The 21,083-nt window shown below is 35.0% G+C and overlaps 1 protein-coding gene across 2 annotated transcripts in view; it reads left to right on the top strand.

The window, feature by feature from the left end:
• The window catches only part of PPP4R3B (protein phosphatase 4 regulatory subunit 3B), a 61,692-nt gene that overhangs the window by 38,267 nt on the left and 2,342 nt on the right, over positions 1–21,083 (top strand). For both annotated transcript variants that reach the window (XM_082672917.1, XM_082672916.1), the window contains 6 exons: positions 1,599–1,640; positions 3,514–3,672; positions 7,184–7,353; positions 9,349–9,488; positions 9,885–10,069; positions 12,553–12,755. In XM_082672917.1, coding sequence (XP_082529043.1) covers positions 1,599–1,640; positions 3,514–3,672; positions 7,184–7,353; positions 9,349–9,488; positions 9,885–10,069; positions 12,553–12,755 — 899 coding nt within the window. The remainder of the gene's footprint in view (positions 1–1,598; positions 1,641–3,513; positions 3,673–7,183; positions 7,354–9,348; positions 9,489–9,884; positions 10,070–12,552; positions 12,756–21,083) is intronic.

Genomic DNA, 21,083 nt, shown 5'->3' with positions numbered 1-21,083 from the left:
GGTTTTTTTTTTTTTTGTATTTCCATATTGCATTACATAAGTTGCACCTGTAATTCATCGGCTACAGTTTCTGGTCTCAGTTTATTATAGTGGAGAGAAAACCTAAACATATTTTTGAAGCAGTCTGAGTGTAGAATTCTACTATGGTTTTAAGTACTTTCCTTTAAGTACTTAAGTATTCATAGTTTCGTATGACTAAGTTGGTATCATTTTTTAAATTGAGGTCTGCTGTATTCAACTTAGCCATAGATATTACAGTTCTGTGACATTTCATCAGTCTGCAGTATTTAAATTGTGTAATCATATTACCAAATATAACTAGTGTAAACAAAGGACTGACTTTGATAAGCATACAACTCAGCTTGATGAAATGAGATATGTGGGGGGGCATATTCTCAGAAAATGTTGGCTAATCTATTAAGTCAATTAAGAGGAAGTCAGTTAAGAGAATGTTTACTAAACTAATAAAATTGTACACCCTACATAATACTATCAATTCCATTTCTGAGTTTATATCCTAGGGGACATTTATGCATATACATGACAGATACAAGGATGTTGTTGCATTGTGCATTGTAGGAAATGAAGAAAATGTAGTATATTCATATAATGGAATACTGTTTAGCAGTTAAAATAATTGAATTTTGATCTGTCGACTGATTAGTTCTCAAAAATATGAATTGGGTAAAAAAAAGCATGTCACAGAACGTTTTGCAGAAAGGTTCCATTTATGTAAATTAAAACAAATGCATTTTTAACTTTCATTTTAAAATAAAACATTCCCAGCATACAGAAATATTTACATGATAGCATCACAGATACATACTTTGTTGGCTCTATCAAAACTAACTTGTCATATTTTTTTCAGTTTTTTTAAAAAGAAAATAAATTACAGATAGTTTCTTATGCATTTTCATTCTACCCCACCCATCCCTCAAGAAATGCTGAATTTGGAGTTTATCACCCCTATGTTTGTTTATATTATTGTGACATGTATAATGTGGTATTATTTTTCACAGTTTCAAACTTGATATGAATTGACTTAACATTGTACACATTATTGTGCATTTTTTTTCCTTTTTACCCAATGCTTTTTTTGAGATCTATCCATATTGATACCTAGAGTTTATTTTTAACTCTTGCGTGGTATTCTTTTGTATGAGTATGTTGTAATTTAGCCATCCTGCTTCTAATGTATATTTAAGTTGTTTCTAGCTTTTTCCTGTTACAATGCTCTGATATACATTCTTGTGTTTCCTAACATAAATGTGCTCTAAGATGTGAGCCTACGAATCGAAACTTGATTATAATGTTATACTTATTTTTTTAAAAATTCAAAACATAAGTGACTAATTGTTAAAATCTGTGTTATTTTGTCAGAATACTTATGATACTGTCTTTTAATAATTCTTCATCTGCACCCAGTTCTCTAAAAGATTTCAGATAGAGGTATAATATTTGACTGAAACTACTAATTCTTAATAGTTATTATGCAGGTAAAATGAGGTTATGATCAGAGATATGCTTTGTATGTTGTAAAGTGCTAGGGAAGTGTGAGATATTATTACTGAAGTCGCTGATTTTAATTTTTTTATTAGATAATATAGTTGGATCTAACAAAAACAGCACGATTTGTCCCGGTAAGTATAGATTCATACTTTATGAACTAATGCAAACTGTAAGTTTTTTCCTATACAGAATATAATGCACTTATACAAAACTAGGAAAGACATATTTTCATCCAAAAAATCCAAAACTAGATTTTTTTTAAATAAAAAAATTCCGGGCTTCCCTGGTGGCACAGTGGTTGAGGGTCTGCCTGCCGATGCAGGGGATGTGGGTTCGTGCCCCGGTCTGGGAGGATCCCGCATGCTGCGGAGCAGCTGGGCCTGTGGGCCATGGCCGCTGGGCCTGCACGTCCGGAGCCTGTGCTCCGCAGTGGGAGAGGCCACGGAGGTGAGAGACCGCGTATCGAAAAAAAAAAAAAAAAAAATTCCACTTTCTCCAATATAAAAGATGCAAAACCCAGTTGAAATTTTGTTTTTGTTTTTCTCTGTAAATTTAGAGATTGTTTTCTGACTTTTTTTTTAAGGAGGTGTCTTAAAGTTGAGGATTAGTTCATTCTTATTTTGTAAATCTAGTAAACTAAGGCCAATCAGTTAGGAACTAGTCTTCATCAATAGTCTTATACGTAGGTATCGTTCATGAATCTGAGTATAAACATGGTTGCTTCTACTTGGAACATATGTATCAGGTATTGGCCTGTTACTATGGAAAATAATGCCGTGTTTACCTGGCCTCCTGTCTTTTCTACCAGGCTCATCAAAGCTCTAGGAAAGCCAGTGTCAAATTAGAAAGCAGTTCAGAGATTGGATTATTAGAGATATGATGAGTAATTTCATGTTCTAATTTGGAAAAGTGAAAACAAGGCATTTAATTAACACTACAGATCACTGTTACAAGATCTTTTGTAAATAAAATTTGAGAATTGAGAAATTTAGAGAATTTATTTTAATGGTGAGGAACTAGTTCAGATACTGGCTGAGGTGATGGCTGTTGTACAAATTGGTCTGAAAGAAGTAGAACTCTTTACTTACATTTAAAGTAGAAAAGGTCTTTGAAATGCCAGAATTGTATTTTGTATACTTGCTAGTCATTCTGTTATTAAAAAGATTGCTGATTTGTTCCTTATAGTATCATGTGATGTTCCACAAAATATTTATTTGTGTAGTCTTCTTGAAAAATAAAATAGTTGGATTTGATGACGTCAGTTATTTTTTCTATTCTCTAAGGCTGTGATTCCATAATTTCTTCACAGCTTAATATTTTCTTGCCTAAAATATTTACAGTAGGTATGGGTAATTTACCTATACATTCAATTTTGATGTTCAAGAAGCAATTTTAAATCACTCCATGAATGTGTAAACCAAAGCCTCTTGAGGAAGAAAGAGCTGGTATATTTCAGTAGGCCTCTCATGGATATGATTTGATGTTAAAAAGATTACTGTTTTAAAATCATGATGTAATATTTTTCACTTAATATTCAAACAACCAAAAAAGTCCTTTCCTTAAAGAAGTCTTTAAAGAAAGCATATTAATTTTTCTTGAGAAATTTGTGTTACACCACTTCAGTCAAAAAGTTTAAGGTATTTCCTCTTTTACTGTGCAGTGGACCCTTTTATAGATCATTAATATTAATGACAGCACATATTAAGGAAACATTACCAAGAAAATCTCAATGCAGTGAGGGCTTTATTATCATATTTGTACATTTTTATTTAACATTATTAAATATTTTATGTAAGAGCCTTAGAATATCTATTTAGTAGGTAAAACTAATACTTCTGGAGAGTCTACCTAATGAAAAAATAAAAATCTATAGCTTCTTTAATTGATACAAAAAGGAGAAGAAAATACAGTTTTACTTTTGCTCTGAAATACAGGATGTACACTTTATTCTCTTTGCTTAGATGTATTGCAACGTTTATTTTCATGTGATGACTTTCTTTGTAGATAATTATCAAACAGCACAGCTGCTTGCCTTAATTTTAGAGCTACTCACATTTTGTGTGGAACATCACACATATCACATAAAAAACTATATTATGAACAAGGACTTGCTAAGAAGAGTCTTGGTCTTGATGAATTCAAAGCACACTTTCCTGGCCTTGTGTAAGTAACAGTTTCAATGAACATTCTTACAAAATGTTTTATGGAACAGCATTTTTAATAGAAAAGCCTGAGTTACCCATGTGGAATTATTTTTTTCTAGCAAGTGCATATGCTATTAAAGAGATGATTGCGAGAAATACTAATCTTTTGTTTTCTTTTATTTAAAGGACAAGAGGAGTAGGTCACAGTGCTTCCCCCACCCACATATTGCTCACATTTAGATTCAGTTGTGATATAATACCATGTGCAATGACACTTCACTAATAGAACCACTCCTGCTGTCTTTTACATCTGCTTCATCAAACTGTCATTTAGTAGTGACTCTTTTTATATTTTTGAGATATGGGCCTTGAAATGTATTTGTATAACTCAGGTTATTTATTTGAACATGTAAAATAACTTACGGTCTCTTCAGTAGACCACTTGGACCAATAAAAGTCAAACTTAAATGCTGATGTTTGCTTAAATGTTGATTTTTGGTGAACCCTAACTTTACTTTCCTCTCATAGTTTCACCTGCTGATAGAGGTAAAGAAACCTTCTCCCTAGAAATAAAAAGAGCCCTGTGGGTTTTTTCTGAGCATGAAAATCATAGTTAAAATGTAACATTTAATTTAATGTATAGAGAAAAGATTAATCTCCCTACTACTTCCTTTATTTTTAAGGCCTTAAAATAGCCACTGTTAACTGCCTGCACTACTTCTTTTCCATTCCTTTTTTCATACCTGTGCAAATTTACATAAACATTCACACATGTATATGTTTCCATGTTTTATTTTTATAGAAACAGGATCATGCTGACACACATCTCAGCCCCTTAATAATACGCTAGGTCATTGGATATGGTGTGAACTAATATTTTTCCTAAACATAGCTGAGTAACATTTCATAGAGTGGCTCTTTCGCAACTTATTCTACCATTCTCCACTGCATGGATTACAAGATTGTTTTGGTATTTTACCATTCCAAATAGCACTGTAATAAATAGCCTGGTATTGGGTTGGCCAAAAATTTCATTCGGGTTTTTCCATAAAACCCAAACGAACTTTTTGGCCAACCCATACATAAATCTTCCTTTACTTGTTTATTTCCATAGGATAGATTCCCTATATTGGGATTGCCAGAGCAAAATGTTTATTTATTTTAATATATCCTTTTTCAATTTTAATTTACTTTCCAGATTACTTTCCCAAAAGATTGAAGCACTTGACATGAAGAATGCACTCAATGAATAACACTCATTCTTACTGCTTTTTAATATGTTATCCAGCTGATGATGGAAAATGTATTCTGTTTGTGTTTTAATTTACATTTTCCTTGATAACATCTTTTCACATTTTAGTGCTTTTGCATTTTGTCTGTTGTGAATTGCCTTTTATCTTTTTCTTAGAGCTCTTGTATGTTAGAGATATTAGCAGTTATCACATTTTGGGGAAAAAAATGTCCCAGTTTCATTTGTCTTTTGTCTTTACGTTTATTTATGGCATGTTTTGCATATAATTGCTATAAGATTCTTTATGATGACAAATATGTCTTATTTTTCTTTCATGGCTTTCGGGTTTTTTGCCTTGCTTATTAGGAAAGTCTCCTATGTCCTAAATTTATACAAATATTTTCCTCAATTTTCTTCTAATATTTTTTATTATTTTGTATATTTGTAATGCATCTGAAATTTGTTTTTGCATATGGTTTGAAGTGAGAGTCTAGCTTTCTTTTCTACTGGATGTATAGCCAATTGTGCTAACACCTTATTAAATAAACTATATTTTCCTTACTGAATTAAAATATCACTTTTGGTATTCAGTAAGTTACCATATATACTTGTGTCTTATTTCTGAACCATTTATCCTTTTATTCCACTAGATAAAATGAATGGGAAAGTTTATTCTTATGCCATTATAGTATCTCTGTTGTAAAGTTTAATATCTGCTAAGTACCTCCTCAGTTTTCTTTTCATAATTTTCTTGGTTCTTGGACATTTGTTCTTCCATAGTAACTTAAATACAACTTTATCCAGTTCATCCTGATTGGATTTACACTAAATTTTAATATTAATTTTGGAACAGTTGATGTTCTCATGCTAGGTTTTCCTATATGGCTTTCTATAAGTAGTCCTTTCTGAAATGACTGCAGAATGGTCACATTTAAATGGATATAACTGAACAAATCTCCAGTATTTAAATGTTTATATTGCTTCAAGATTTCCATTATTATAAACAACGCTGTTTTAACTATAGCTTTGTGTGCATGTTACTTCATTCACAGGCAGTGTATGAAAGTGCCTGTTTGCTCAGGTCTTTGGCAATACTTCAGTCTTTTTAATCTTAGGAAAACTATTTCTTATCCTGCCATAAAAAGAGGTGATGTTTTAAGTCTAGCAGTTCTGTCTGCACCTGTTTAGTCTTACAGTTATCATACATTTATACCTTATGTGGCCTATTTCTGTTTTATTTTCAGATAATATTTAGAACCTCTTTGGACAGACACAACTTCTTTTAATAACTTAGATCTGTGAACAGAGGGTTAAAATGAGAGAGTGACTTACAAAATCAGAAACCTTGTGTTTTAAAAGATGTGGCTAGTGTTATCTGTAGAATAAATTAAACTACTCAGGAGAGAGGTTACAAGTTAAAAGATAAAACATAAATATAAGGGATTGAAATTACAGTATTTTGTGTTCCATAAAGGTTTTAGCAATAATATTGCTAAATATGTTTAGCTGGGGAAAAGACTAGTTAAAGGGAAATTTTCTTTTCAATATTCTAAAATGTAAAAAGCCAAATTATACTGCTTATTTGTTACTCTAACATTGTTTTACAGTTACAGTCTGATTTGCCACAGTACATGTTTACTAAAGGTTAAACAGCTCACAAGCAATTGGTAAACAAGGGAGTGATGTTACTATAATCCGGAGGTAGTGTTGGTTCACAGATGATTTTCCCAAGGCAAAGAGAACTGGAATAGCTTTCATCGGAAAAGTAGAAAAACCTTTGGCGCTCCTGTTTACTGGTAGCAGGAGCCCCTTTGGCTGTATTTTCAGAAAACTTAAAAGAAGCACCTACCTCCAAAGCTCCCCCCACTCCCCTCTTTGCCCTGTCCCCCAGAGAGGTAAAGCAGTCTCGGCTCTTGGCAGGTTGCACCATTCCTGTCCCCTTCTCAGTGACAGCCCCTACTGACTCTGAGCTGCCTTCACTGCATTGTCTCCACATCCACCAGCACTGCTCTAAGTAGTGCCGGCATTTGTGTTGTATGGTTTTTGTGTATTTTTTAATCTCTCTGCCTTGTAGCTGTCTGCCTACCAATTATTGGGGCTTTTGTTAGCTCTCGCCCCAAGTTGTACAGATTTTGAGTTGGTTTTTCCCTAATTCTGTTTTTCGCAAAATCCAATTGTTCTTATTGCAGTTTTGCTTTTTACTTTAGAAGAACATATACATTGCTTTATGTAAAAATACCTGTATAATAATTAATACCAGTAAGATTGGCAACTTATTCCCTGTATTATTTTTAATTAGGTGCTCTTCGTTTTATGAGGCGGATAATTGGCCTTAAAGATGAATTTTACAATCGTTACATCACCAAGGGAAATCTTTTTGAGCCAGTTATAAATGCTCTTCTGGATAATGGAACTCGGTACAATCTGTTGAATTCAGCTGTTATTGAGTTATTTGAATTTATAAGAGTGGTAAGTTTATATTAAAAGATTCTTAGTAAATTAAAATAACTATATGTTTAGTGATGTTAATATTTTAAATTGTGAAATTCAGCATAGTATTTAAAACTGCATTTGTGCTCTATTGTTCTCAGTTCCATTTTTTTGCCAAATGTTTCAGGATATTTAGCATATTGGACATTTCCCTCAAGCATGCCATTCATGTGATCTCTGTGATCTTTTGTAAGGGTAGTGATAAAAATGAATAGAAAGATTGAAAAATAATTCCCTTGGTAGACATTGATACAAAATGCATAAAACGTAGGATGTTATCATGGAATTTTAAGTTGAAGAATCTGAGAAGTTAGGTGAACTACTTCAGCTGCCTTATTTTATAGACGAGGGCTTGAGACACCCAAAGTGATTAGCTGACCTATTCAGGTGCATTCATTTGGTTAGGAGCACAGGCAGGGCTTGAAGATATGGTGCAGCTGATCCTTGAGTCTCAGTCAGGCAACAAAAGATTTGTCAAAAACATCTGGAGAGAGCTCTGTGTGAATACCAGGGATAAGATGAATAACTGAAGAACCGGTAAGATAAATTTACCATCCCACACACTGAAATGATTCCACTGGAGGAAATGGCCACATGGTTAGAAAAAACTTGAAAAAAGAAAGTCAAAGCTAGAAATTCATTCTCTAGTTTTGCTTCTTACAAATCAGATTTGTACTGATGACACAGTATTCCCACGTAAAGATTATTTGGCTGACTAGATTGTTTTTCTTAGAGTAGTCGCTTGCCAAGAGTATGGTTTGCAAAAAGGATGAAGATAGAAGTACTGTCTTTAGCCTTGAAAAAAAAAGAACATGGTTGACTAGCTCACCAAGAATCTGAACCCAGGTTCACAGTGTACTGTTCTATGAAATAGAGATTAACTTTTATATATTTTTTTCCTTTAAAATTTTTGTTGAGATATGGATAAAATGAATTGTAAGGTTCACAGCCCCATCCCTATTCCTATGATTGAATTTGTTTTTCTGAAAATAATTTTGAGTGATTGATAAATGTACATTGAATCCCAAAACTTACCTTTTTTTGTTTCGGTATGTAACACAACTATTTTACCTAGGTTTCTAATTTTTCTCCTTTGCATATTTTTTTGATTCAGATATTCAGGGGAACTAGTTTAAAGATATAACAGTCCTTAATACAACCAGGTTATGGTATATCTTTTAAGGAAGTGGCATGTATATATCCTACCAGTATTAGTCCTGAATCACAACTTATTTATTTTTAATGATGAGCCTGCTTTGCACCCATTCATTTGCAGTGATCACTTAAAATGGTTCATTTAGAATTTAAAATTTATTACTATTGGTTTATTTCACAAAAATTACACCACTAGAGAACTGTGGAAATATACAAGAGGAATTCAAGTTGTTTTACCAAATATGTATATGTGATATAGTCAGAGGAATCTGTTTATTTTTTAAGTAAGGCTTATCTTGTTTTGATAGTTAAACAAGGCATCATCAATAATATCTTTCAATGTTTGTTGAAAATATAATTTCAATATCTGCTTTCTAACTAGGTGTGCACTCTTGATCGGGCCATCCAGTCTCTGTCATAGCCTCAATTTTCCCTTTCTGTAAAATAGGGTTAATAAAACGTATTTTATAGAATTGTTATGAGGATCAAGTGAAATTGTATGTGATAAGCGCTTTTTAAATTGTAAAGTGCTATTATGTAAATGCAAAAAATAAACAGACAACATAAACTAAATACATTTACCTTTCAAATGTTCTTTATAGTCCCCCCAAAAGGGCTTCAGTCAATTACTTCTCCTTTTTTCCAAGTGTTCTGTGGAGTCCTGGCTCATGTATAAAGAAACTAGGACGTTTATTTTTGGAAGATGATTTTGAAAAACCTTTTTTTTGATCAGCTTTAGAACTGTAAAAAAATTTTTTTAAGTTTTTCTTCTAACAAGCATTGTATTATATTTGAAATATAAATTTTGTGCTTATACAGGAAGATATCAAGTCTCTTACTACACATATAGTTGAAAACTTTTATAAAGCACTTGAATCGATTGAATATGTTCAGACATTCAAAGGATTGAAGACTAAATATGAGCAAGAAAAAGACAGACAAAATCAGAAACTGAACAGGTATTGTTTAAGTATATTGCATTTATAGCCTATAAAATTATGTTCAAAATCATGTGTAGTTTGATCTTACATATGAAATTTACCCAGGAATTTTCTTTCCATCATTAGATAGTACAGGGTTGTGTAGGAGGGTAGTATATTCTCCCTACACTGAATCTTTTGTATGAAAGATTACTGCTCCATATCATAACTCAAGATAAATTTTTAGGCTGGTGTACAAACATCCTTGGAGTGTTCTCTGGTTTCTGGTTACATCTTATATCGCAGCTGAGGTGATTATGATATAAGTTATACTCAGTTAAAATTATTTCAGCTCCTCTTGGTTATACATATTCTCATATAATCTGGTCAGGAATTTTAAATCACTACTTAATATTTGTGATATATTTCTTACAGTGTACCATCTATATTGCGTAGTAACAGATTTCGCAGAGATGCAAAGGCATTGGAAGAGGATGAAGAAATGTGGTTTAATGAAGATGAAGAGGAGGAAGGGAAAACAATTGTGGCACCAGTGGAAAAATCTAAGGCAGAAGATGATTTTCCAGATAGTTATGAAAAATTCATGGAGACTAAAAAGGGTATTAAAATTTTGAATTTTTGATTAGTTCATTCTCTTATTTAGTATAGAAATTATTCAGTTGTTTGTGAAGTTGTGATAATAGTTTATAAAGCATGAAAGACATGAATTTTATGCTAAATCAAAACCTTTTAAAATTATCACCTTTTTCAAATCTGATTTTTCAAAACATTTTATGGGGCTTCCCTGGTGGCGCAGTGGTTGAGAGTCCGCCTGCCAATGCAGGGGACACGGGTTCGTGCCCTGGTCGGGGAGGATCCCACATGCCGTGGAGCGGCTGGGCCCATGAGCCATGGCCGCTGAGCCTGCGCATCCGGAGCCTGTGCTCCGCAGCGGGAGAGGCCACAACAGTGAGAGGCCCACGTACCGCAAAAAAAAAAAAAAAAAAAAAAGTGTTTAAAATGTTTTTCTTGAAACTTGCCATTTTGTGACTCTCTTCATTTGCTGTTTATAAATTGCATTGTCTATACTTTGCCTTCTGTGAACAGTTGTGCTTTTATTTCTATACTGAAATCTTCAATAATAATAGAGACCATATAGATCCATAGAAATTTTCCAAAGCGCTCTGTCATTTACAGCTGGAGAAACTAAGCTTAAAGAAAGAAGTACTTTACTCTTTGAAAGTTTTAAATTGTTATAAAAGTTTCATAAAGATAAAATGGCAAGGGACTTTCCTGGTGGTCCAGTGGGTAAGACTCCGTGCTCCCAGTGAAGGGGGCCCAGATTCGATCCCTGGTCGGGAACTAGATCTCGCCTGCAGGCCGCAACTAAGAAGTCCGCATGCTGCAACTAAAAAAAAGATCCTGCATGCCGCACCTGAAGATCCCAACCCGGAGCAGCCAAAACAAATAAATGTTCAAAAAAAAGATAAAATGTCAAGAGCGGAAAAGTAACAGTAAAATTTCCTGTCTTTCAAATATGTTTAACTTGTTTATAAAACTAAGATCTTACTAGTGTTTTTCAGAAGAACCAGTCACTTTAATTCTATAATTTAAATGTTTCAAAAAATTTATATCTTGAAAGGCAAAAGTATTTCCTAGACTTATATATGTTTATGATTTTCTTTCCCTTTTTTAAATTTATTTATTTATTTATTTACTTTTGGTTGTGTTGGGTCTTCGTTGCTGCACGTGGGCTTTCTCTAGATGTGGTGAGCGGGGGCTACTCTTTGTTGTGGTGTGTGGGCTTCTCACTGTGATGGCTTCTCTTGTTGTGGAGCAAGGGCTCTAGGTGCACGGACTTCAGTAGTTGTGGCATGCGAGCTCAGTAGTTGTGGCTCGCAGGCTCTGGAGCACAGGCTCAGTAGTTGTGGCACACGGGCTTAGTTGCTCCGCGGCATGTGGGATCTTCCCAGACCAGGGCTCGAATCCGTGTCCCCTGCATTGGCAGGTGGATTCTTAACCACTGTGCCACCAGGGAGGTTCCTAGTTTGTGATTTTCAACGTGTGATTTTCTAAAGGCATTTCTCATTAGTTAGTGTTTCATTAATTTCTTATTACATTTTCCTTGAAACTGTTGCTACCAGCCTCACTCATTTTCCACTCATCACTGCCATAAGTTCTATTTATTTCAGCTTGGGGGATCACAAGAGCCTATTAAAATGTCCTAAGGAATAGGTACCTTTCGGTAGCCAAATTCTTCTACCTTTACTCATTACAGGCCCTGCCCTGAGTACTGTCAGAAGAGGCAGTGAGGCCATACTTGAAGTACTGCATCCAGTTAAGAAACATAATCAAAAATAGTGGCAGCCAGGGCTTCCCTGGTGGCACAGTGGTTGCGAGTCCGCCTGCCGATGCAGGGGACACAGGTTCGTGCCCCGGTCCGGAAAGATCCCACATGCCGCGGAGCGGCTGGGCCCGTGAGCCATGGCCGCTGAGCCTGTGCGTCCGGAGCCTGCACATCCGGAGCCTGTGCTCTGAAATGGGAGAGGCCACAACAGTGAGAGGCCTGTGTACCGCAAAAAAAAAAAAAAAAAAAATAGTGGCAGCCAGATGGTAAAGGATAGTAGATACCTTTGTGATAAAGGAAACACATAAAGGAACCTGGAATATTCAGGAAATAAATGACTGATAAACATGATCCTAATCATTTTCTTTAGGCATTTGGAATATTATTGACTTGTGGGAGAGATTATTAGGTTTTCACAATGAGTATGGAAGTGTAGAGTCAGTGAGTGGAAGCTGCAGAGAGACAATGAAAGGAAGAGTCAGACAGCTAGTGAGTCCTTGGAAGAGTCCTAGATATAGCAGTGTGGAATTCTAGCATACGGTGGCTGATGTGTTATATGACTCTGAAGTTTCCTTCTAATCCTGAGATTTCTAAGACTCCAGCTAATAAAGACTTGTCACTGTACACATCATGCTCTACCCTCTTAGCTCTTACAAAAAAGCAAAGGCACTGTTTTATAAGTTTTTAAATTATTGTTTTCAGATGCTTTGACTTAGCAATATTTACTGATAATTCAAATTTTTACATTTGCTTTAGCAAAGGAAAGTGAAGACAAGGAAAACCTTCCCAAAAGGACATCTTCTGGTGGCTTCAAATTTACTTTCTCCCACTCCACTAGTGCTGCTAATGGAACAAACAGTACAAACAGTAAATCTGTAGTGGCTCAGACACCACCAGCAAGTTCTAATGGATCCTCTTCCAAAACTACAAACTTGGCTACATCAGTAACAGCCACCAAGGTATGTGAAACTGCTCTACACACAAACTTCGCTTTTTTCGTCTGTAGAACTATTTCATGTTTCCTGAAGAAAATTTGGATAATAAAAATAATCTCAAAGAAGAAAAAAAGTTGCACACATTGTCATCAGAGAATATGACTGCTAACATTTGATTGATTTTTCTTTAGGTGTATGGGTTTATCTGACACAATTACAGTCTCTGTATAAGCACAGTTTTGTATCCTGCTTCCATTAATTACGAGAATTTTTCTCTGTTATTAAAACATTAATGAGGACTGTAGAATTTCATTTGATTTAGCTGTATCATAGTATTTGTAAGCATCCCCTCCCCCCACCAATATTTTGGAGCACATAAGTTGATTCTGATATTTCACTGACTACTGGCATTGTTGCATTTTAAGTTATTTTCTTGGATAGATGAGTAGAACAGTGTTTTCACCTATATTGTCAAATTCCTCTCCAGAAAGGCTATACCAATTAATGTTACCGTAAGCATTGTATGAGTATGCTTGGTTCACTGCAGCTTTGGCACTGTTATTATAATGATTTTTAATCTTTACCAGTTAGGTAGAGGAGACAGTATATATCTCGTTCCTAATTGTGTCATTTGTTACTAGTAAGGTTGAATGTTAGCCTTTTGAATTTGGTCTTCTGTTAATTGTTCATAGTCTTGCCTTTTTAAAAATTGGTTTATGTCTTTTTAGTATGAGTGAGTCTTTGGTTAAGAATATTAACCTTTTTGTCATTCACATAGCAAATGTATTTCCCATTGGTTACTTTTTTCATGTAAACAAGTTTAAATTTTATATAAAACTTTTTTCTTTCATTTACATTATTATTATATGTAATATGTCCTTTTCCCCAAAAAGGAGTGGCTTAAAATAAAAAGGCATAAATAAAGGACAACTGTTAGTATAAGGTTAGAAGGACAAGAGAAGGCCATAGTAGAAAACCTAAGTGAAGTGATGCTTCTTGTTTTGAACACAGAATATAAGTCTGAGTTTATTTATTTTACAAAAATGTAGAATCTTTCTTCAGTATTGTAGCAAGGTGGGCTCTTGACTAATGATCACAGAAGTAGCATTTTCAATAGGATTCTCCTGTTTGTGAAATACAGTTTATGTTATTGAATAAGAATTTTTAAATTTTCATTTTTTGATAGGACAATTTAGTATAATATTATGACACTATATTAAGAATATTTGCTGTTGAGTTATATTGCTTGGGTTCAAATCTTGGCTGTGCCTCTTTGTGTTTGACCTTAAGTAAATTATTTAATCTCTCTGGGCCTTATTAGTTTTCTCATTTTAAACAGGGATAAAACAGCACCTCCTTTATAGGTTTGTTGTGAAGGTTTAATTATTTAATAAATGTAAAGAGTTTAGAACACTATTTGGCACATTCTCAATATATACTAGCTTTTTTTTTTTTTTAAATCAAAGTAATATATGCACTTACTTTTAAAAGATAAATAGCATTAAAAGTATTGAAAAAAAAAACAGTCCTCTTCTACGCAGCGAAGGCTTAGAACTCTTCTAGCTCGTTCTTCTATTTCTAATTAATATGCTAATACTGCCATATTGTTTTACCACTCCGTACCAGATCCTCACCCTTATTACTCTCTGTATCACAATTTTTGGTTAAAACAATATTTGATAACTTTATAGCTATAATAACACAAATATTCTTTATTCATTAATTTTTTTCCTGCTTTTTTCTCTTTTTTTCCCTGCTTTTTTTCTACACTGTGTTTTTCTTTATAACTTTTCTCTTTTTATAGAGTAAATAACCTCTCAGGTTATTTTCCACATAGTCTCCCCCTTGGAGACATCTCTCTTAAAGTCTCCCATCTTGTCCCAGCCTAGATTGGTTCCTCTCCAGACTTGCTGCTCATCTGTTGTCTTAAGGCTGCCTCTGCCATCACACTAATACTTCCTTTTGCCTTGCTTCTTTTCTTATGTTGACTGTTTCCTGGATCTCAGGTCTCTGTTCTCTTTCTTGATTTTCCATCTCATTTTGTTGGAGCATACCCTCTCTGTTTCCTGGAAAAAGAATTCCATGAGAGATAAAGTTTGAGACCTTGCATGTATGAAGATGTCTTTATTGTATCCTCATACTTGATTGACAATTTAACTGAATGTAGAGCCAAATTAGAAATAATTTTCTTTCAAAACTTCGAAGTTATTGCTGCCAAGAATTCCAGAGACATTCTTACTCCTGATTGTGTGTGTGTGATTTTATTTGATTCTTCTTGGAAGCATTTGGGGTTTTATCTCTGTATTCTGAAATTTCAGGATGATATACTTTGGGCATTCTCAGCTAAACAGTCATGACCTTTAGTTTTGGGACATTTTATGCTCTTTTACTATAGCTTATTGTTTGGATATTGGGCCTTATAATTTTCATAATTTTTCTCTCCTATTACTCATTTTTTTGTTCTATTTTCTGGGTTATTTCCCTGAGTTTTTAATTTACTGTCCTTACAGATAATTTTTTATTTATGAACAAGCAAAATCAAGTACGAACACAAACACATATTTCACCTTTTTTGACACTAACAGCAGATTGCCGAATACATTTGTTCTACATCTTTTGGGGGAACAGATAGAAAAATAGCAGTTGTTCTTGGAAAACTAATTAATTGCTCAGTCACTCAAGACTATCACAAAAATTTGATACTAAGCAAGATAGGAGCTCACAGAGTAAAGCACTAGTTATATTGGCTCTCAACCTTTTTCAGCAAACTGACCACATTTCTAAGTGAAGGCAAGTTCTTTATCACCAATGGCCCTTTAGCCATTTTCACCATCGTTGCTTTTCAGGTGTCCAGCAAAGTGATTCAGAGGTAGATAGATTAGATAGATAGATAGATAGATTCTTTTTTTAGATCCTTTTCCATTATAGATTATTACAAGATGTTGAATATAGTTCCCTGTGCTATACAGTAGGTCCTTGTTGGTTATCTATTTTATATATAGTATTGTGTACATGTTAATCCCAAACTCCTAATTTATCTGTTCCCCCCCCACCCTTTTCCCCTTTGGTAACCATAAGTTTCTTTTCTGTGTGTTAGTCTATTTCTGTTTTGTAAATAAGTTCATTTCTATCATTTTTTTTTTTAGATTCCACTTACAAGCAATATCATGATGTTTGTTTTTCTCTTTCTGACTTACTTCACTTAGTATGATAATCTCTAGGTCCATCCATGTTGCCTCAAATGGCATTATTTCATTCTTTTTTTATGGCTGAGTATTACTCCATTGTGTATATTTATCACGTGTTCTTTATCCAGTCATCTGTCGACGGACAGGTTGCTTCCATGTCCTGGCTATTGTAAATAGTGCTGCAGTGAACATTGTGGTACATGACTCTTTTTGAATTCTGTTTTTCTCAGGGTATATGCCCAGTAGTGGAATTGCTGGGTCATATGGTAGTTCTATTTTTAGTTTTTTAAGGAACATCCATACTGTTCTCCATAGTGGCTGCACCAATTTACATTCCCACCAATACTGTAGGACAGTTCCTTTTTCTCCACATCCTCTCCAGCATTTATTATAATGTAGACTTTCTGATGATGACCATTCTGACCAGTGTCAGATGTTACCTCATTGTAGTTTTGATTTGCATTTCTATAATAATTAGTGATGTTGAGCATCTTTTCATGTGCCTGTTGGCCTTCTGTATGTCTTCTTTGGAGAAATGTCTGTTTAGATCCTCTGCCCATTTTTTAATTGGGTTTGTTTCTTTGATGTTGAGTTGTTTGAACTGTTTATATATTTTGGATATTAACCCCTTATTGGTCCTATCATTTGCAAATCTTTTTCCCATTCAGTAAGTTGTCTTTTCGTTTTTGCTTTGCAAAAGCTTTTAAGTTTAATTAGGTCCCATTTTTTTATTTTTGCCTTTATTTCCTTTGCTTTAGGAGACTGATCCAAAAAAATATTGCTACAATTTATGTCAAAGATTGTTCTGCCTATCTTTTCCTCTAGGAGTTTTATAGTATCTGGTTTACATTCAGATCTTTAATCCATTTCAAGTTTATTTTTGTATATGGTGTTAGAGAATGTTCTAATTTCATTCTTTTACATGTAGCTGTCCAGTTTTCCCAGCACCACTTGTTGAAGAGACTGTCTTTCAATTGTATATTCTTGCCTCCTTTGTCGTAGATTAATTGACAATAAGTGCATGGGTTTATTTCTGGGCTTTGTATCTTGTTCCATTGATCTATATGGGTGTTTTTTGTGCCAGTACCATACTGTTTTGATGACTTAGCTTTGTAGTACAGTCTGAAGTCAAGGAGCCTGATTCCTCCAGCCCCATTCTTCTTTCTCAGGATTGCTTTGACTATTTGGGGTCTTTTGTGTTTCCATACAAGTTTTTAAATTTTTTATTCTAGTCCTGTTGGTAATTTGATAGGGAATGCATTGAATTTATAGTTTGCCTTGGGTGGTATGGTCATTTTAACACTGATTCTTTCATTCTTTCATGGAAAGAACACGGTGTATCTTTCCATCAGTTTGTGTCGTCTTCAGTTTCTTTCATCAGCATCTTATAATTTTCGTCACCATCGTTGATTGCTACAATCGAATTGATTGGTTCTTAAAATTAAATAGATCAGGTGATAATTTGTCTGTTTTCCTTTGGGAGGCATCCTAAAGCTCTAACATATTTTTTAAAAATCACATTCTTTGAAAATTTTATAGTTTTCAAGATCAGCGAAACAGTAGCTACTAATGAAATTTATTTATTATTTTTGGCTGCATTGGGTCTTTGTTGCTGCACATGGTCTTTCTCTAGTTGTGGCGAGTAGGAGCTAGGCTTCATTGCAGTGCACAGGCTTCTCATTGCAGTGGCTTCTCTTGTTGCGGAGCATGGGCTTCAGTAGTTGCAGCACATGGGCTTCAGTAGTTGCAGCACGTAGGCTCAGTAGTTGCGACTATCACCTTTACTGATGATTAAAAATTTTTAATCATGTTGAAGGAAGATCTATGTATTCTTTTATTTTTTTTTATTTTGCTGTGGCACTCAGGATCTTTGTTGCGGCATGCAGGATCTTTTAGTTGCAGCATACGGAACCTTTAGTTGCAGCATGTAGGCTGCAGCAACCTGCATCCTGCAGCATGCAGGATCTGGTTCCCTGACCAAGGATCAAATCCAAGCCGCGTGCATTGAGAGCATGGAGTCTTAACTGCTAGACCACTTGGGAAGTCCCATCTATGTATTCTTTATTTCATTGAGTAGAGCAGGGGTTCCCAACCCCCAGGCCTGGGTTATACATTTATTATAATGTAGACTTTCTGATGATGTGCCTGTTTTCAGGTATGTGCCTGTTTTCAGATGTGCCTGTTTTCTGCTATGCGGAACCAGGCCGCATAGCAGAAGGTGAGTGGCAGGCGAGCAAGCAAAGCTTCATCTGCCGCTCCCCATCGCTCACATTACAGCCTGAACCATCCCCCCACCCCCCATCCAAACCATGGAAAAGTTGTCTTCCACAAAACCGGTCCCTAGTGCCAAAAAGTTTGGGGCCCACTGGAGTCAAGGATAATTCTTGAATTCTGTCCCCTTAGATTTGTTAATATGATGAATTATGTTAAGTTTCCTAACTTAAAATTTGTTAATTTGTCAGTTTTAGTTCAGAAAGAGTCATTGTTTCTTCATAGGTTTTTGTTATTGTTACATCAGTTGTTTTGATCCCTTCTTTCATGGTAGAAATGTTTCTCAAGTGTCTGGTGATGCTTGGATTTTCTTTCATATTAAAAAGTAAGGTAGTTTGGGATTGACATGCGCACACTGCTATATTTAAAATGGATAACAAGGACCTGCAGTATAGCACAGGGAACTCTGCTCAGTTATACATATGTATATGTATAACTGAATCACTTTGCTATACACCTGTTAATCAACATTGTTAGTCAACTATACTCCAATACAAAATAAAAATAAAAACTAAGAAAAGAAAGAAAGCCTTGAGAAGTGCCTCAGTGAGGTGCTAATCTATTTATGCAGCAAAAATACAAAATAAATTCATCTGCTAGGCTCACAGCACCAAAAAAAAAAAAGGTAGACTTTTCAACAAGACTGCCAAGACAATTCACTGAGGTAAAGAATCATCTTTTCAACATGGTGTTAGGACAACTTGGATATCTGCATTCAAAAGAATGAAGTTGGACCCTGCCCCTCACCATGTTACAGAACTTAAAGTAGACAAAAGTTTTAAATATAAGAATTAAAAGGATAAAACACTTAGAAAAAACTACAGGTGTAAATATTCATGTCCTCAAATTAAGCAGTGATTTTTTTTTTCTTTTTGTTTTTATTCACTGCAAGGCTTGCGGGATCTTAGTTCCCCAGGGATTGAGCCTGCACCCCCTGCAGTGGAAGCACAGAGCCCTAACCACTGGACCACCAGGGAATTCCCCTAGGCAGTGATTTCTTAGGTATAACACAGAAAGCACAAGTGTTACAAAAGAAAAAAACAGATAAATCAGACTTCATCAAAATTAAAAACTTCTTTGCTTCAAAGGACACTATCATACGGTGAAAAGGCAGTCCACAGAATGGGAGAAAATATATCTGATAAGGGACTGGTATCCAGAATATATAAAGAACTCTCCAGCACAACACAGCAACCTGGTTTTAAAATGGGCATTTAAAAAGATTTCTCCAAAGAAGATATACAGATGGGGCATATAAGCACATGACAAAATGGTCAGCATCATTAGTCAGGAAAATGCAAATTAGTCAGGAAAATGCAAATCAGAACCACAGCGAGATTCTACTTCACACCCACTAAAATAGCTATAATAAAACACATGGACAAAAACGTGTGTTAGTGAGAAACTGCAACTCATACATTATTGATGGGAATGTATCAATAAAATGGTGCAAATGCATTAGAATACAGTCTGGTAGTTCCCCAAAAAGTTAAATTCCACTCCTAGGTATATACTCAAGAGAACTGAAAATAATATGTCCACCCTAAAACTTGTACATGAATATTAATAGCAGCATTATTCATAATAGCCAAAAAGTGGGAACAACCCAAATGTCTATCATCTGATGAGCGGATAAACAAAATGTGATATATCCGTAACGATGAATATTATTTTGCCATAAAAAGGAAAAGCAATGAAGTACTGACACATGCTACAACATAGATGAACTCGAAAACATTATGCTAAGTGAAATAAGCCCAACACAAAAGGCCACATATTGTATGCTTCCGTTTATAAGAACTGGTCCAAAATAAGCAAATCTTTAGAAACAAAGTAGATTTGTGATTTCCTGGAGCTGGGAAGGAGGGAGGGATGGGAAGTGACTAATGGGTAGAGGTGTTGGGGGGTGGTTGTTGATGAAAACACTCTGGAATTAGTGGTAGCGGTCACACAACTTTGGGAATATACTAAAACCACTGAACTGTACACTGCACGGGGGTGAACTTTACGGTATGTGAATTATGTCTCAATTTTTAAAATAAGGCAGTTAAAAACAATGAGAAGGGCCTACTGATGTGGACTTCATATAAAAGACTAGAGCAAATGCCCTGCTCTTTTTAGGGAGTGTTAGTGGTTTGGGGTTTTTTCCCTGTGGAGCCACTTAGCTCTTACAGGCATAGCTAGTCTGCTACACCTGGTGAGTATAAGCTCACCTGCTGGTGTTCTGAGAGCCTGGATGGGAACGAAAGCTTAGAATGGAGGTGGGCGTGTCTCTGCTTGGCATGCAGAATTTACTGTTTCACACTGGCACCTTTCCCCTGCCCTTTACTGTGCCTGAAGTCCTGAAGTGCAGAGCCTTTCTGTTGCTTTTCCTTTATGGTTCGTGGTGGTAGAGGAGCCGGAATCTCCCCGTGGGGGTAGGCGTGTGGTAGGGGAACGAATTGTAGAATTGAGGACTCAGTTTTCTGTTTCACTGACTCAACTGTTAATCATCTTCCCTGCTTTCCCCAGTATTTTGGTTCCCTTACTTCGTAGTCTTTTCTGCAGTTAAGACAAGTAAGTTTGCTTCTTATTTCTATATCCCCCTGCAAACCCTTCTTTCTTGACTTCGTTCTCCATTAAAACTGAGTTATTTTGCCTCTGATTTCTTTTTCCAAAAATGTCTTAACAGCTTTCATCTGCTGTTTTCTCCTTTCCTTTTTTGTCTTTGTTGATATATTGTCAGAAACAAAAATTTTTGAAGAGAATATAATGCCTGGGAAAGCAATCTAAATGTCCAACCAGGAATTTAACTTTGGCGGTGTATCCGTACCATGGAATACTAGAGTTTAAAAGAATGAAATAGAACTTTGTGTACTAACACTGAAAGCTGATATTTGTTTAAAAGCAATAC

The sequence above is a fragment of the Grampus griseus genome (assembly GCF_964374135.1).
Source record: "Grampus griseus genome assembly, chromosome: 15".
Classification (NCBI taxonomy): domain Eukaryota; kingdom Metazoa; phylum Chordata; class Mammalia; order Artiodactyla; family Delphinidae; genus Grampus; species Grampus griseus.
This window is presented reverse-complemented; position numbering and strand designations above follow the sequence as displayed.